The following is an 18,141-nucleotide window of genomic DNA, read 5'->3' on the forward strand; positions in this document are numbered from 1 at the left end:
ATGTGACTACGGAAGATTTTTCTCAATTAATTGAAAATTCGAGATTTTCTCAATTAATTTATAATTTAATTGGAGATTTTCCCAATTAAATGGGAAAATCCCAAATTGATTAAGTTTGATGACATCTACGTAATCATTATAAAAGTTGGAATTTTCCTAATTAATTGGGAAAATCACAAATTAAGTTACAAATTAATTAATTGGAAAAATCCCAAATTAATTTCTCAATTAATTGAGAGAATCTCAAATTAATTAAGTTCATGAAATCTCCCGTAGATGTATCTATGGAACATTCACTATGTTTTAAGGGATTCCGTAATGCATCTACGGAAAAAACTTTTTTTTTTTTTTTAAAAAGTGCTTCCGGAGATGCATCTACAGAAGCACGAGAACAGTTTTGTCAATTCGGTGGTACGCCTAATGTCTATGGGGTGGGGTGAGAAATTTTCATAAATAATGTTGGCTCTTCAATAAAATTTTAATTATCAATTTTTTTACATGAACACTTATATTATTTATTATAACTTTTTAAGTTTATTTTAGTATAAATTTTAGTTATAATTATTTAAAAGTTTATCATATAATTAATTTGTTTATTATCAATTTTTACAATGAAATCAAATTTATTATCATTTCTATTTTGATTTATTATTTTTCTAATTATAGAAATAGATTTTTTATCAGTTACGTAAACCCGTGTATTAGGGTTAGGACATGGTTTAGGCCTACTCCTGATTTGATTTTTCCACAATTGAAGTAAAAGAAAATACCACTTTCATTTCTTTGAGATCTTGATTGTTGCCTAGAGATGGTGAGTTAATCATATTGCGATTTTGAATTCTTTAAAGATTTGCAGATGATTTTTTATCTGAATTAAAATTTTTGTTGTTGTTAAAAACAATCAAGACTTCATATTTCTAACCTTGTTTCCAAAATTCTTTTTCATTTTGAAGACGAGTAAAGATTCAATTTTTTTATAAGGGTCCATTTTTTTTACCCCGGGCCTTTAAAAAGTCAGGACCGGCCCTGACCATTGTAGTGAGTAAGAGTTGAATGAGTGTTGAATTATTAGGTGGAAAAAAGAGAAAATGATGTGGAGTGTAAAAAGTGAAAAAAGATGGGTGTTGAATCCATAAACTATTGTAGATAGTCTTATAGAAGTATTTAAAACAGGTAGTTTTTACCTAAGGAATAATAATATGTAGATAAAACATGATAGCTTACCATAGAAGTTACATGGGAAATAAGAGACGTCGTTAGCCCCTAACACACTAAGGGAGTCATCTCGCCTCCACATACGGGAAAACTTATCCTTCTAATACTTTTAGTGATTCACACAAGAAAACAGTGTTTTAGCGTCGGCCAGAAGCACTCGCTAACAACAAAAAAACCGACGCTAATAGCTTTAAGTGTCGGCCTAGTGTCGGTGTTGGGGCGGTCTCCCCAAAGCTCGAAGCTAAAGTAGCGTGAAGCCAGCGCTAATCTAGTGTCGGCCTTAGTAAACGCTAAAAAGACACTACCCATGATCCATAGGTCTACGCTAATACAAATTTAGTGCCGGCTTTTAGCAACTCTAATGGCTAACACGTGGCGTTATATGATTGAGTTTCCCCTTAATACATAAACATTAGAGTTTCCTGTAGCGTCAGCTTTTAGCATCTCTATAGTGTGCCACGTGAAGATACCCATCCACCCTTTGTCAGTTTTCTGGTGTAAAGAGAGAACAAAGACTTCCAAGCTTTAAGTAACATCTAGGTCCCTACAGACCATTTCGAAGGCCATGATATTAGCCTAACTATTAAGGAACAACTAGGAAGGTGAAACATTAAGAACTCATAAGACCTCTATTGAAAAGGGGAAAAAGATGAAAAATACCCCTCATATCCTTGATGAAAGGGAGGTAGAAGTGGAAGTATAGAGAAGGATGATCAGAGGAGACGGACGTGGTCGCTCTCTCTTACAGCAAACAAGCCTCCATAATAACTCGGTCTTCATCTTCTGAAGAGGAAACCTCCATTCCTGGTTGAAAATAAGGGATTTAATCATCGAAAGTATAACACTATCCAATATCTTTGACGAACTTGGACACGAAGGATGGGGTAGACATTGTCTCTTAGTTCTTGAAAAAATAGTAAGACTATAAGAAATCACCATTGCTGATAAAGGGCGAAATTAATAACCTCAAAATACACGACCGTACACTTATCCTAAGCCTTATTTTAAATGTTTTTTCACACACCCTACTCACTATAGAAAGCGAGAGAAATGGATATTCATATGTGGAAGAAAGTTGTGAACGAGGAACTAGGAGAGATGAGGAGTTGGGAAGTTCAGATGAGTTTGGAGAAGTGGGGAGCAAAATTGGACAAATAAAATGAAAGAAGAAATATTTTATAAAGTGTTGGAACCATAAGGGATCCTTTAGACTCTCCCATAATTTTGAAAAAACTCATCACATTTATGACACGTGCCACTACCGTTTAAGGTGTCAAAAAACATACCATTATTACTTGCATTAAATAGAAGTGAACTTGACCAGTAGAATAATTGGTTGATATTCCCAGCTGATCTTTTCAGCTAATCAAGAGACATTTATAAGGCATTATGTAATTAAAAAGATCGTCTTCAATTGAGGTCTCATCCAAAGCTTAGGGACTCACCTCTTGATAAAATTTGCCTTTAACTTAGAAACTCGTCCCAAGTTAAGGGACTCACCACTTAATAAAAATTTGTCATCCATTGAGAGACACGCCCTAGGACGAGATATGCATGTCACAAATGAAAGAGACCTTGAAAACACTTTGCCCTTAACAAAGTTTTTATTATTAAGGGACTATGTAGTGTTATATTTGTGAGAGTCCTAAATAAGAGCGGCATTGGCGTCCTCATATCGGAGTGAAGTCACTTAGGCGATGTCTGCATAGGACAGAGGGGCTCGCCCTTGGAAAAAGTGACGTGTGTAATATTGTTGGTAAGATTAAAGGAAGTCCACCATGATTCCATGAAGAAAAGGTGGTCAACAACTTCCTCTAGTCATGAGGGAGCAGTTGTCTCCCCTAAGGGTTTCCTAAAACCCTAGGCTCAAAGCCTATATAAATTCCTCTCCCCCAACGAGAGAGTGGAGATCTTAAGTCATATATATCACGCTACATACAGAGTCTCTCCCTCACGCGAGTAGGTCTTCTAAACCACCACAAAAACACCATCATACAAGGATTATTGCCGCTGTGGGCAAGCTCTAACCATTATACAGCTTAATATAGTTATTAAGGCCTCTAAGTATCCCTGTCCTTGTAGAGGTAACACAACACTTGTACATTTTGACCAGTACATACTACATTCCTTAATATATTGCACATGTGATTGTTAGATGTGTCAATAAGAAGCTGAAACTGGGAAACATGTAAGCCACATTGAGAACTCAAATAAGTAGTTGCTAAGTGTGATTGAGTCTTTTTGGAAGTTACACCATCATTAATAAGGGATTTAGGATATTTTTTATTTTCTTTTGTTTACTCTTTTCTATTTAATCATTAATTTATTGTTTTAATGTTGGTAATTTTTTTTAGTGTTTGTCAATATTTTATTTCATATAAATCGACCATTTTAATATCCTTTAAAAAGATTATTTTTATATAATGTTAATAATATTAAAAAAATTAACAAATATATTTAATTATTATCTATAAATTAATATTAATACTTTAATTTAGTATATAGATGCTTTAGGAACACTAAAATTTTAAAATGGAAATATGTTATATAAGTTTGTATAGCTAATAAGATAAATATTTACGAGGTAATAAAAAAACGCTAGAAGGAGGGGTTGAACCTCCGACCTTGTGGTTAACAGCCACACGCTCTAACCAACTGAGCTATTCCAGCTATTTTGATAAAATTTAAGTAATTATATACTATATAAAAAAATATATATATATATATATATATATATATATATATATATATATATATATATATATATATATATATATATAGGGCGTATCATATAAGAATGACATTTTTATATGAAAACATGAGAATGAATCTGAACTATTAGATTTTAAAATAAATAGTGCAGATTATGTGTCATTTCTCTCTCCCTCTCTCTCTCTCTCTCTCTATATATATATATATATATATATATATATATATATATATATATATATATATGAATTATAAACATTTTCAAAAGGTACTCATTAACAAGATTTATTTCATGTGAACACACGACTTTGAGAGGACATAATGGAAAGAGAAAAACAAAAAAAAAATCTATGAGAAAGGGAAAAAATTGCATAATCAACTATCTCAAAAGTATCAATTGTTAACCACCGATGTCTTTCAGCTACGGATTTAGAGGTTATTCGTTGTAATGATATTTTTTGGTGAAATTATGATTCAGGATGGTGGAAGAGATTTGGAATCGGGCTTGTTTGCTTGGTATCATAGGTGGTGGTTCGGATGCTCATTATATCGATGCAATTAAATGTAAGTAAAATGTTGATAGACGTAAAAAGAGTGTGAAGGATGCGATTAAGGCAAAGTCTCGATGATTATTGTGTCCTATAATGTTCGTGGGTGTGGGGGCGGTGAAGAGAAGAATTTTTTGTAGTTTGATTTGTTCTACTCAAGATGATGTGTGTTTTATTCAGGAGTCTACGTTGCTCAATTTTTCTAAGTTTTAGGTGGAGGCTTTATGTGATAATAAGGAGATTGAGTGGAGTGCTAAGTGGGCGGTTGGGAGGTCTGGGGGTATTATTACTTTGTGGAAGCCAGGGTTATTTACCACTATTTCTAGTTTTGTTGGGGAAGGTTTTCTTGGTCTTCATGTGTGTTGGCAAGATAAAAATGTGTATTTGGTTAATATTTATGCTTGTTGTGTTTTGGCTAAGAAGATGGAGATATGGAGTAGATTGAGGGTTTTGAGAAATCAATTTTCGCTTGGTGATTGGTGCACTGTGGGTGATTTTAATGCGATTCGGATGGATGGAGAAAGGAATAGGGTTAGTGATGGTATCAATAGGGTGGAGTTGGAGGAGTTTAATGACTTTATTTTGAGTATGGACCTAGTCGAAATTCCTGTTGTGGGTTCTAAGTTTACTTGGTTCAAGCTTGATGGTAGTGCTTGTAGTAGGTTGGATAGGTTTTCGGTATCGGAAGGTCTCACTGATCTTTGGAAGTTGGAGTGTCAGGTGGTGGGTGATAGATGTCTTTCTGACCATTGTCCTATATGGTTGAAGGCGAGTTCGTGTAACTGGAGTCGTAAGCCTTTTAAACTATTCAAGTGCTGGTTTGATCATGAGGAACTCATTCCTTTTGTGAAAGGAATTTGGTCTAATGCGGTAATTTGGGGTAGAACGGTGTTTATTCTTACTGAGAAGATGAAGATTCTCAAAGCTAAATTGAAGTTTTGGAATAAGGAAGTAGGGCTATTATTGGTCCGGTCCGGTCCGGATATTTGCTATCCCGAGAACCGGACCGAAATAGTAATCGGGTAAATCGGTACCGGACCAAAATAGTGATGGATCATTTTTTTGGATCGAAACCGGACCATTACTTCGGATATCCGACAAAAGTATCCAATAAATATCCAATATAGTATCCATTTTTGGTATCGGATAAAAAAATTATCCATTCCCGGACCGAGTAACATTTCGGCCGGTCCATTGGTCCAGTTCTAATGGACCGGTTCTCGGGTGGTTTTCCGTTTCCATAGGTCCAATAACAGCCCTATAAGGAAGTTTTCGGGATTATCTATTTGAAGGTTGACAAAGCGGTTAGTGTTCTTAATTCTCTTGACTCTTTTATTACTAACACTTCTTAGGGTTGAGTTTGGAGGTGCCCGGGTCTAGGAAGCTTTCTTCTAAGAAGGTGTGGGATTCTATGTTTAATAGTCTTTTGAGGCAAAAATATAGGTGTCGGTGGATTTTTGAAGGAGATGCCAATTCCAAAAAAATTCATAATTCATGAGAGGAAAATTTAGGAAGAATGCTATTTTGGGTCTCAACATGGGGGGTGGTAGGAGGCTTATGGAGGTAATTGATATTAAAGAGGAGGTCAAGAATCATTTTTGGAAGAGGTTTTTCGAACCGGTTCTTAATATATCGGTTTTGGATTGGGCGGCTTTCAATTCTTTGTCGAATGCGAATAGATCTTTTCTTGAAGCTCCCTTTCTTTTGGAGGATGTTAGAGAGGTTATGTGGTTAAGCAGTTGTGATAAGAGTTCGGGTCCGGATGGTTTTTCTCTTGGTTTTTTTAGAAAGTGTTGGGTGTTTATGAAGGATGAGGTTGGGAATTTTGTTAATGAGTTTCATAAGAACAGGTTTCTTCCTAAAGCAGTTACAGCTTCCTTTATTGCTTTGATTCCTAAGACGGATAATCCGCAAGGCATTGATGAGTTTAGGCCTATTTGTCTTGCGGGTTGTTTGTATCGTCTCATTTCAAAGCTTTTGGTATCTAGATTGAAAGTGGTTATTAAGAAGTTGGTTTCTTCTTCTCAAACGACATTCATTGAAGGGAGGCAAATGGTGGATGGGGTTTTGGTTTTGAATGAGGTGTTGGATTATGCTAAAAGGTTCAAGAAGGAATGTTTAGTGGTGAAGGTGGACTCTGAAAATGATTTTGATTATGTGTCTTAGGATTACTTGTGTTACATTATTTCTATAATGGGTTTTGGTCTTAAGTGGTTGTTCTACATGGAAGCGACGTTTTTTTCTAGTTCGTTATCGATTTTGGTGAATGGTAGTTCTGCGGGTGATTTTATGGCATCTAGAGGGATTAGACAAGGTGATATGTTATCTCCATTTTTATTCTTGCTAGTGGCGGAAGGGTTGGCGAGGTTAATGAGGAATACGTGTGAGTGTGGGAGTTTTAGAGGTTTTCATTTCAAAGATCTTATTCACTTTGAAATGTTACAATTTGCGGATGATACGGTGCTTATTTGTGACGGTTCATGGTCAAATTTATGGTGCATTAAAGCAATTCTTCGATGTTTTAAGTTTGCATCTGGTTTATGTATTAATTTGTGCAAGAGTAGTATATTTGGTTTGAATTTGAAAGACGCCTTTCTTGATGCTGCTTCGGGTGTTTTGACTCTTGAAATCAGAAAAGTGTTGTTTCTTTTTCTCGATATTCCGTTGGGAACTAATCATAGACGCAAAGATACTTGGTATTTAGTGATTTCCAAATTGAGGAGTAGGATCTCTTCATGGAATGGGAAGAACCTTTATTTGGGTGGCAAGGTAACGCTCTTGAATTCTACTTTTAATAACATTCTCATCTTTAGGTTTTCCTTTCTCAAAGCGCCCTTATGCATTTTGGAGGAGATTATTAGTATTCAAAGAAACTTTTAATGGGGGAATGGTGATGGTAAGAGAAATATGTGTTGGGTTAGCTGGGATAAAGTGTGTTTGTCTAAAGAGGAGGGTAGTTTGGGAGTTAAAAGTGTGGTGAATTTTAATCTTTCATTGATGTATAAATGGGGGTGGCGGTTGTTGTCGAAAAAGGAAGCTTTATGGTCTAATCTTCTAAATTTTAGATATGGGAGTTGTTTTGTCAATCTTCTCTGGGGAAAGGTTCACCATAATGTTTTGAAATCATCGCATTGGTGTAGGGATGTGGTTGGAGTATGCAATCTTTGGGTGGGAGAGGAGGCTTAGTTTCTCAAGAGCGTTTCTTATAAATTAGGGAATGGGGGGAGATTAATTTTTGGGATCATTGTTGGTTGGGCCTGAGGCCCTTGAAGGAGCTTTTTTCAAACGTCTATGAAGTTTGTGAGTCATGTAGGAGTAAGGTGGGTGAGGTGGGGTTTTGATTGGACGGTGCTTGGCATTGGGATGTGGGGGTGGTTGATTTTCATCTTTCCGAGGATTTTAGGGAGGAACGGATGGAGTTGTTATCCATTTTACGGGACATTTATCCTAATATGGAGGAGTTGGATAAAGTGGTGTGGTGGAGGAATGCGGATGGCTTTTCGGTGAAGAATAGTTTTAAGCGGCTTTATGAGTTAAAATCTCATAATTCGATTGTGAGCGATAGGTGTCTTCTTGAATTGGGTGAGGTTTGGAAAGTGCTTGTCTCGAGTAAAGTCAAACTTTTTGGTTGGAGGTTGTTGTTGAATAGTCTTCCTACCAAACGTGAGCTTTGTTTGATAGGTATGTATAATCGTTTGTTGATTAATTTATGTTTGATGTGTGCTTCTTTTGAAGAATCTAGTGGGCATTTGCTTTTTTTTTCTTGCCTTTTTTCTGGTTCGGTGTAGCAAGAGGTGTTTCGTTGGTTGGGAGTGGTGATGGGGGAGGCTTTTAAGGTTGGTGGTGTGGTGGATGCTTTATTGACGGTTGACTTTTTTGTTGAATCTTAAGGATATGTTTCGTGGTTTCATCCTTACTTCCTTTTATTCTTTTCTTTGGTTGCTTGTTTGTTGGAGCTTATGGTTATTTAGAAACTAAGTGGTGTTCAATGCAAAAGTTTGGAAGTGTGATGAAGTTTTATCTTTTATTAAAAATCTTGGTTGGGTTTGGTTGTTTCTTATAGATAAAGGGTGATTGAGTTTTGCTAAGGAGGTTTGATTTTCCACTCCTTAGGTGTATGTTGGTTTGTAGTACTTGTTGGTTGGGTGGGCTTTTTTTTCTTTGTTGTTGGGTGGTTTTGATGTTGTTTTGGATTCCTTTGTTCTTCTTGTATTTTTTGCACTTCTTGTGCTTATTAATCCATGTTGCTTATAAAAAAAAACCAGAATAGCCAACCTTACACACCTTATATACGGCTATGCAAAGTAGGCAATCCTCATCCCAAGCCATTTAAGAGTAAGAGTTGTTAATCAAATTTCTATATATTCACATCTCTGGTTAACATTTAACAATAGCCAGTCCTTGCTCAACCTTCGACATTTTTTAGAAAAAGAATAAAGCTATTACGGGCCTTACAAATATACTATATAACTTAATACCATATCATAATCAAACCAATCCTAGATCTTTTTAATCACATTGATTAAATATTATACAAAATATCTAAGGAAAAACAACAAGTCGAAAACAAATAGTGTGTTGATTCTATCTGAGTTGCAAAAAACACAGTAGGAAGCATTTGGGTCGATGATTACTCTTTGACTAAATTTAATTTCTATGACACCCTTCATTATCTCTACCATCAAACTGAGGTAAAACTCCTTTTCCAACCGAGGTAAAAACCTATTTGTATAGCAGTTTATCTATGTCTCAAACAAGCTCTTTGAGCTTGGTATGAGCGGCTTAATGGATCTTATTAAAGAAGAGATTTAATCGTGAAATATACATATTATATTGTTGATAAAAAGGAAAGAATATTTTTTTAGTTTAGATTTATGTAGACCATATTATATTCCGTTCTGCTAATAAGTCTTTGTGTAGAGAATTTCTAGCATAATGCAGGGTGAATCTAAGATATCTCTAATGGGAGAACTCAATTAATCTTTGGACTTAAAAATAAATAAAAATTTAATAAAGGTGCATTCATTCATTAGCCAAACAAAATACTGCTTGCTTGAAGCTCCTATAAAAGTATGACATGAAATATTTAAAATATATCTCTACCCAATGGCTTCAAGTCTTCAAATTTGATAAGGATGAATAATGATTGGAGATTATCACAAAATGCAAAGGTATTATATGATCTTTGCTTTATTTAAATGTAAGTCGACTAAATATAACGTTTAATATATGTATGTGCACTCGATTTCAAGTTTTTTCGAAGAAATCTCATTGTAAACCTGATAAACACATTTTAAGATATCTTAACGAAACCTCAAACCATAGTCTTTGCAGGCTACCAAAATTTTCAAGATTATGTAAAAAATCCGATAACCTCTAGCGTGTTTGAAAAAGAGTGATAAATGTTTACTCGCATCGATTTTGTAAAAAAATGGTTAAAAAAGCATTCTAAATTTTGTTATTGACCCACTAAATTTTTTGATTGCTTATCGCATTTTTAGTTGGCCTATTAAATTTTTTGTACAACTTTTTGAGAGAAGTATTTTTAGTATTGAGAAAAATTAGAGGATGTGAGGTTAAATTTTAATGGTGAGAGGACCAATCCACTCTTTACGAAATTGATGTGTATGTTAACCCACCTTACAACTAAAGTTTCTATGCATTATCCAAGCCCCACCACCTCCTCTCTCATTTCTCAACCAACATTTGTTGTATGTACTATTCTATGTTTTATTATCTATAATATAAGAAAGGAATATGTGCTGGTTAATACAGCATTACCCTTGCTTAATTGGGTGACAAATCTCACTTATGGGGTTAATTGTGGTCCAAAGTTACTATTTGTCAGCCCATTAGTCCATTTTAGTTGCATTTTGATTATCTTTTAGCCTATTCCTTCGCTGCAGCATTTTTATAATATTATTCTTCTACTACTCAGTTGCATTTGAACTCTAAAATGCAGAAAAGGTGACTCTGCTGAAAAGCTACTCAGTGATGTTGTTCCCAATGAACACACTGTTTGCATATTGTAATCTTTCTTTCCTCTTCTCTTTCTTTCTTTCCTCTTCTCTTTCTTCACTTTTCACATATAGATTTCCTGTCCGGAACAACCCTAACAACCACCAAACTTTTTTGTTCATCTTTTTTGTTTTTTTTCCTGCAAATTCACGTTCTCTCTTCCGCTACCTCTCTCTTCCTCTTTTGATTTCTTCTCTCTTTTATTGTATCTCTCTTCCCGTTTCTTTCTTCTCTCTCTCCAAAATGCCTCACTCTTATTCTTCTTCTTTTCTCTCTCCTTCTTTACCGAAGATTTTGTATGCTCATAAATCATACTCATGCATGTTGATTGATTCTAAGCTTCTTCATTCTTATTGTGTATTTAGGTGCATAATATTTTTGTTGTTGTTGAGGATTTTAGGTTTTGTAATTCATAGTATATAGTGTTTCTGAGAGGCTTAGGATTTTAGGTTTGAAAAGATTTTAGATTTTTGTTAATTTAATTTTACATTTGTACTTGAATATGAATATAATGGTAGTGTAAAGTGAGGAGCTATGTTGGTATTGGTGATTGATTGCACTTTACTCATGAAATTGTTTGTTTTCTGGTAAGCTTGATGTGCAGAGACGGTTAAATAGTTCATGGCGAAGTCGAGGCAAAAATCGTTAAACCAGGATTTTTCACTGTCGCCTACTACTGCAAGATCATATATTTTTGGACGGATTTTGGAAAGCTGGGGTATTCCCTAACCATCCTAGGATTTGTGTTTTGCTTTCTAAGAAATTTCCAGAACACTTCAGCAAGTTGCAACTAGAACGTGTAAGAAGTCGTGTCTGGTGTGCTTTATATTTTGAATGTTAATTAAGGCTTTTGTGATTTTGATTGTTTGGGAAGAATATGGATGCAGATAGATAAGATGGCTTGGGACTCGATGCAAGATCATGCAGAACTTCATTTACAGAGCTTGGAACCATGGGTGCAGGTGCTATTTTTTAACTTTTATTTACTGATTTTCTATATGCTCTACATTCATAAACCTAGCAGTTAATTGGAGCTTTTCAGTATTCTCATTTTGGCTTCATGCTCTCATGTTAGATATAAAATCATTCATGTGATTTCACCCAACAACTTATGATTTCAGTTGGTTTGTTCATGACATGGTGCCAAAGGCTGTATGATCATGCAGTATAGAGTTCAAACGTTATTGCTCACATTCTTTTTTTTAATGGTTCACACATTCTTCTTAATAAAAGTAAGCTCAGAAAAGAATTGGGTGAGCCTCTGCAGTCTACATTTCAAGCCCAAAGTGCAGTGTCGATACTTCAGGAACTGCATTTTGGATATAAAACCCTTCTAAGTTCTAATAGTTGCTTTATGTATAATAAGATAAAAAAAAAAGACAAAAAGATGAAGCTTTTATTGCACCCCCTGGTAGTTAGTTACATGAATTACTCTGAAATTGTTTTAGAAGTGATTAATGAATGTGTCTTATTATATGTGAATGCTACTAAATAAAAATGTTCTTTTATTTTGTCAGTCTGTTTGTTACCCTCTTTCTCATACCTTACATTCTTTCGTCGTGATTAGGGGGATACGGAACTATGGAAGAGCTATTGGAGATGATAACTTGGCCACAATTTTATCTCATTTTGTTTACTTATACGCAGTGATGTATATACTCTGTAAAAGGTCATATGCAGTTGCCGAAAATGAGGACTCAAACGTCTATTTCTATGATCTTACAAAGCCAAAACATACGGGTAAACAACTTATAGATCGGTCATACCTCCATTGAAGGTAAAGGTACTGTTGTTACAATGAAATAGAAAATGACACTAATTTATATGAAGCAGGGTCATCTGTTTCCTGTGATGGGGATTGCTTGGAACCATGGAGAATAGTAATCGTTTGGCTTCATCTGGCTAAGAGAAAGTTCACGAAAAAAAACAGTGCAAGCAATCAGATTATGTGGATGAGATCCACACTGCTGTTCTGATCGAAGAACTCTCGGGTAATCCATGTTTAACTTTGTGTGGCGCTGGATTTTCTCATTTCTAGAATTTTACTTCATCATAATATTTTTGAATCTCACTTTTTTATACAGAGACAAATTAAATAGCAAAAATTATATGTTTCATGTGAATTGTATCTTCTAAGTTCTATCCATGTGATTCTTAACTAGCAAAAATGTATGGTCACCTTGCAGGACTGCCAACTGAAAGGTTTGAGCAGATTACATATGCTACTGTGAAATGCCATAAACTGGTGAGTTCAAATAGCACCATAGTGATCCATTGAATTTATTTGCAGCATACTATTCTACTTGATTAATTTCTATATCCATTGAAACAGGATTTCTTAAGAACATGGATGCAATGGCAGTGACGACGCGGCCTATCCAAGTACTGATTTGTTAAGATTTTTCTTGACCCTTTCGATTTTGTTTTATTGAATCATTGTTTTGTCATTTTGTGTTTCTGGTACATCTGCTCTTGAATCTACTAGCTTCTATGCTAAGAAAAAATCTAAGAATCATGGTCTTTACATCAGCAGCAAAATGTTCTTAATTAGATTTTCTTAATTAGAAATATGCAACTTTAAATTATTCAGTTGCATCTTATAAAATACTATTCATTTTGACTAAAATAATTTAGAAATATGCATAGATTTCTACTGTTATATAGATTAACACACTTTTTATCCAAATGTTTATCCACAAATATACTTAAATTGACTCAACGTGTAAAGAAACAAAAGTGTTAGCTATTGAACGTTTTGGTAATATGAGAATAATCGGACGGTATAAGAATAGCAGTAATGTTAGCTATTGAATTATTTCGCTAATGCTTTATTGTAATAAAATTTATAATTATAATCCTATAACTTCCGGTCAAACCAAATGATTCAAAAATAGGAAGCTAACAAATAAATATTTAATTATTTTAATAAATAAATAAGTTACTTGGCTCAATCACCACAGTCCAACGATTCCATTTTTTTTATATTAATAATTGTAAAACCCTCAATCCCACATCTCTCTAATCTCCATGTTCTTTCTCCAACCGCTACAACCAAAGAAATCTCAATAACCACCTATATTAGTATTACCTTAGTAACAATAACAATCAAGTAATGGTTCAGAAGCCAATGGTAACAGATTCTCTCCCATATTACCAAGGAATGGTTCAGAAGTCAGATTTTTTTTATCAATAGCATAATAAGATGTACGTACATATATATGCAGGCGGGTTGGACGTCCACATTTTTAGTTCATTCAGTTATGATCATCACCACACTTTATTTTCAATAAAAAAAATACTTTATTAAGAGAAATATGTGATGTCAAATGTTTATATATACGAAAAATATTTCACTAATACGAGAATGATATAATGTCAAATATTTCACTAATATTTCGGTACTATTTTTATATATGGGAAAAAAATACACTACTAATTCAAATATTTTTATAAATGATGTCAAAATTACATATGGGAAAAAAATGTACTACTGATTCAAATATTTTTATAAATGATGTCAAAATACGGGAAAACAATCTATGACTTCAAGTATTAATTTTGTTCCCATTAATGTATTTTCTATAAACAACAATTGTTATATTTGTAAAAACAATGCACGTGTCCGACCAATTTTTATAAACGGGAAACAGTTTACTATTGGTACAATTATTTTTATAAATGATAAAAAGTGTATTGTTGATATAAATATTTTTATAAACGGAAAATGTGTATTATTGAACAAATATTTATTAACACGGAAAAAAGCGTATTGTTGATATAAATATTTTTATAATCGAAAAAAAGTCTATTGTTAATATAAATATTTTTTAAATGAAAAACAATATATTGTTGATACGAATACAAATGAAAAAGTGTATTGTTAATACAATATTTTTATAAACGGGGAAAAATATTTTTATAAATTGGAAAAAATTATTGTTGATACAAATATTTTTGACATTGAATATCAAAATATTTGAAAGTAGTGATATAATATTTAATGCTATATTAATTTTTTTCCACTTTTTTCTGACATTGAATACCAACTCTCTTTTGTCACCTCAATAAAAAGGAATAATTTACTAATCCAACTTTATTACTGAAAAATGAAACCGCTGCTCTAAACATGTAGTGAGTCAATAAAATTTTATTGTTTGTTTTTTTATATCGTAGAAATTATATAAAACGGGAAAAATGAAACAACTGATCCAAATATTGATATCATTTATATTTCATCTTCTAAATAAATAAACAATAAATAAAATTTTTTGATTTAACAATTTAATTTTTCTTTCATTTCATTTTTATTATATATTAAAAACAAATGCGCGTACCATACCGGTACCCGTGCGAATGCACGGGTATCCTGCTAGTAAATATTAAAATTGTTATTTATTTTAAGTCTTTTTGAGCATTTATTAACATTTTCCTTATTAAAGAAAATTTATGTTTTTCGTTATTTTTCATGTAAATATTTTTTTAGGGTAAACACTCGATAATTAAAATTTAGTTAAATATCGACAACCTCAAACAATCAAATATCATAAAATATTATAACTTAATGCCATGTCACTTTTTAATTTTATTTTTTAAAAAACATTTTGTAATAAAGGTATATCCAACTTAACTTTATGGGTATAAAAAAACTTACCTTTTTTTATTATTATTATTGAATCATTTAAAGGCTATTGTGATTTTGTTAGGGTGCATCATATATTAAAAGCTAAAAATTGTAAGCAAACAAAGACAAACATAATAAAATTAAGTGTTTTTTTAATATCATGGATACATATATTATAGTGCATGTACATACATTGAGTGGTAGTAACTAGTAAGACATTTTTTATCAATAGTACTCAAGCTCCATACTCTAGAGTTTACAATATTTTCTCATACCTGCGATCGGGAGGAGGTTGAATCCACTTAATGTCAGAATTGGCTCCGAACCGGACTAAACCGGTGGTGATAAGAAGAAAAAAAAGAGTTTACAATATTTATCATATAGACTTAGACAATATTACAACTTTTAAGGGCATTTGGGTCCTCCTCTTTTGGTCTTCCAATTGTTGTAGCAAGGACAAACCTGCTTATTTCCATAAGTTCCAGGAGGCACACACAAACATTTAGCACAACACTTTTGACAGAAGAACAAACATGGTTTCTTGTATTGTGTGTTTGAGCATCTATCACTGCAACGCGGTCCACATTCTGAAAATTCATGCATTAAAACATTAACAACATGTTTCAATCTTCATTTAATCATCGAAATTCTAGTAGATAATTTGTTACCTTGTGGTTGAAGACTTCCTTCAGTGATTCCTTGCTGAAATTCATAAAGGCAAGCAAGAAATTAACATTAATTTTTTTTTTTTAATTTTGGAAAAAAACTGAAAATTTTCAAGTTGAGTCCAAAATATGAACTAACATTGGGAAATTGAGTAGTGTTACTGTTTTTGCTAGGTTGTGGAGCTGGAACCTCAACAGTGGATACAATAATCTCTGCCTGAAAGCATGATATCAAAAACAATAGTTACAACAACTACTAAAGCTTAGGAAAAAATGAGGAAAAGAGTTATAAGACATTGTTTGGCTTACATGGTTTTGTAGAGGAAGAAGTAGCATTTGAACTAGGAAGAGTAAAACAATGCATATTTTTGTTGCCATTGCTCAATAGAGAAGAAGATATCACAAGTGTGGTCTTCAAGTTATGAGATTTATGTCTTTTTATAGATGAAATGTAGGGCATTGTAATTTGTAGCTAAGTTAGATTTTATTTTAGATTGTAAAAAAAATCTAATTTTTGTCTTCCCCAAGAAAGAGACATAAAGTTTATACACAAGACAATTGCATGTTACTAGTTTGTCCTTCCCTAACCGTTTACATCATTAACGAAGCTTGTCCTTCCCCGAGAGAGTTGGTCTATTGGTGAAATTTTAATATTCAGGAGTGTGTTTCTCTCAAAATTTTAATTTCGAATTCTGTTAATGAATTTTGCATTGATTTTAATTAGACCTCTATTAGCAGACGATGAAACAGAACTGTTGGACTAATAAATTCTAGAACTAAAAAAAATCTTCCTCTAAATATGATTGTATACTAAAGATTTTTTTAGTCCACTTCTTTAACTCTCTCGAGTCTCGATTCATTGAAATTATGTATGAATGATCATCTGATTATTATTCAACGACTATTGTTTGTAACAAGAGAATTAAGTTAAACATTAAGAATTAAAAGAATGATGCTACTAAATATTTGATCAATCTTAAAACTATTCTTCATGTGATTGTGAATTGTTAGAATGAAAATGACATGTGGCCACCTCTCACATGTGCATTCCCATGTGAATTCTTTGGAGTAACTAACATAGAGAGTGACAAAAGAACATTGAAACACCATACACTAACCTATCATCCTAGCTCTTAATTGTCTTTTACACACACTATGCAGTATTGTATAGTATACATTCCCGTGAACTCGTTCATATCTTTTATTTATTTTGCTCTTTAATCTCAAAAGTGTTACACATATTCACACTTTTTATATGGAATACATATTAGTATCTGATATGATGCAGAGAAAATGGGGGAGAGGAGTTAGCCGTCCATTTCAGCCAATGAGAAAGAATGTGTTCAGTTTATTCAGTTGGGTTGATTGCTCCCGTGAAGAAAGTATTTGTTTGTATTCAGCACGGTTCCTAACGTGTTGACTTATGCCCGAATATGTCACAAGATTTCATTTCTTAATTAATGCTTTAAATAATGCAATCACAAATTTGGCACGTATCTTATTACATACAAGAACAACAAATTTTACATCTTGTTGTTTTGATTCATAATGGTAGGGAACTTCACTTTGTATATTTATTCACTTTTGTGAGAGTAAAAAGTAATTTTAATTTTTAACAATAAGTCACTTTAAGTGGTAGTTCTGAAGATTCATTTTACCAAAGAAGTTTGAATCTGTAACATTCTATTTAACTTCGATTATTAGGTTATTAGAAAAAAAGTAACTAGAAAGTTAATTGTTTAACTAACTTATTGGATATAACTATTTGGTTAAGTTTATTACTTAACCAACAAGAAAGCAATAACATGTTGTAAACCCGTTCATCATAATCAATGAATCATAGTTATAACATTTCAACATCTTTACAAAATTCCATAACCAAACTCATTTTCTAGTGCGAGTGTTAATAGATGTCTTATGAAGCGAGAAAACCGTTGTTGTAATAACTAGAGCTGTTGAAATGAGCTATCCTATCCTCAGATCGATACTGGCAGGCCTCACACTTTGTAGAGTTGGGCCATTTTACTCTATTCAACTCCGTTTCATTCCATTCTACTCCGTTTCTTTTAAAATATTCAAATAAATAGTCTAAGACCTTTTATTTATTCACTTTAGTTTTAAACACATATTATTTCTAATTGTTCCCCTAAAAACACAAATATGTCAATCTTCATTGCTTTTATAAATTCTTCTACTAGTTTCACTTCAGTTGGACAATAAACAAACTCAAGCATTTCCTTCATGACTTGTTCTTGTTGAAGCGGAATAGCGGCAAGCAACAAAATTTTTGGAAATATTCATTCGGGAATTTATTGTGTCCATAGAGATTAGTGCTACCGAACTGTCATTCAACAGTTTACGCAGT

At 33.0% G+C, this 18,141-nt stretch overlaps 3 protein-coding genes and 1 non-coding gene across 4 annotated transcripts; 2 read left to right on the plus strand and 2 right to left on the minus strand.

Annotated features, from left to right (window-relative positions):
• Positions 1-3,811: 3,811 nt before the first annotated feature.
• Positions 3,812-3,885, minus strand: TRNAN-GUU (transfer RNA asparagine (anticodon GUU)). Its single transcript has one exon. It is a non-coding gene; the product is annotated as a tRNA-Asn (tRNA).
• Positions 3,886-5,966: 2,081 nt separating this feature from the next.
• Positions 5,967-6,638, plus strand: LOC131614676 (uncharacterized). The gene has a single exon (XM_058886236.1). It carries the CDS (start codon positions 5,967-5,969, stop codon positions 6,636-6,638), a length of 672 nt encoding a protein of 223 aa, XP_058742219.1.
• A 27-nt stretch (positions 6,639-6,665) lies between these two features.
• Positions 6,666-7,681, plus strand: LOC131614677 (uncharacterized). The gene is made up of 2 exons (XM_058886237.1): positions 6,666-7,241; positions 7,613-7,681. The coding sequence occupies exons 1-2, from the start codon at positions 6,666-6,668 to the stop codon at positions 7,679-7,681; spliced, it is 645 nt and encodes a 214-aa protein (XP_058742220.1).
• A 7,562-nt stretch (positions 7,682-15,243) lies between these two features.
• LOC131612401 (gibberellin-regulated protein 13-like) lies at positions 15,244-16,241 on the minus strand. The gene is made up of 4 exons (XM_058884198.1): positions 16,086-16,241; positions 15,916-15,993; positions 15,780-15,813; positions 15,244-15,698 (listed from the first exon to the last, which is right to left on the minus strand). The coding sequence occupies exons 1-4, from the start codon at positions 16,152-16,154 to the stop codon at positions 15,517-15,519; spliced, it is 363 nt and encodes a 120-aa protein (XP_058740181.1). The 5' UTR covers positions 16,155-16,241; the 3' UTR covers positions 15,244-15,516.
• Positions 16,242-18,141: the final 1,900 nt, after the last annotated feature.

The sequence above is a fragment of the Vicia villosa genome, linkage group LG6 (assembly GCF_029867415.1).
Source record: "Vicia villosa cultivar HV-30 ecotype Madison, WI linkage group LG6, Vvil1.0, whole genome shotgun sequence".
NCBI classification, from domain to species: domain Eukaryota; kingdom Viridiplantae; phylum Streptophyta; class Magnoliopsida; order Fabales; family Fabaceae; genus Vicia; species Vicia villosa.

What these genes read in the sequence shown, in the direction of transcription:
- LOC131612401 (XM_058884198.1), bottom strand. Translation starts at nt 16,154, where the DNA reads ATGGCAACAAAAATATGCATTGTTTTACTCTTCCTAGTTCAAATGCTA. An exon ending in TTCTTCCTCTACAAAACCAT is followed by an intron (nt 15,994 to 16,085) that starts GTAAGCCAAACA and finishes TCATGCTTTCAG; the next exon opens with GCAGAGATTATTGTATCCAC. An exon ending in ACACTACTCAATTTCCCAAT is followed by an intron (nt 15,814 to 15,915) that starts GTTAGTTCATAT and finishes TATGAATTTCAG; the next exon opens with CAAGGAATCACTGAAGGAAG.
- LOC131614677 (XM_058886237.1), top strand. Translation starts at nt 6,666, where the DNA reads ATGGGTTTTGGTCTTAAGTGGTTGTTCTACATGGAAGCGACGTTTTTT. An exon ending in ACCTTTATTTGGGTGGCAAG is followed by an intron (nt 7,242 to 7,612) that starts GTAACGCTCTTG and finishes GCATTGGTGTAG; the next exon opens with GGATGTGGTTGGAGTATGCA.
- LOC131614676 (XM_058886236.1), top strand. Translation starts at nt 5,967, where the DNA reads ATGAGAGGAAAATTTAGGAAGAATGCTATTTTGGGTCTCAACATGGGG.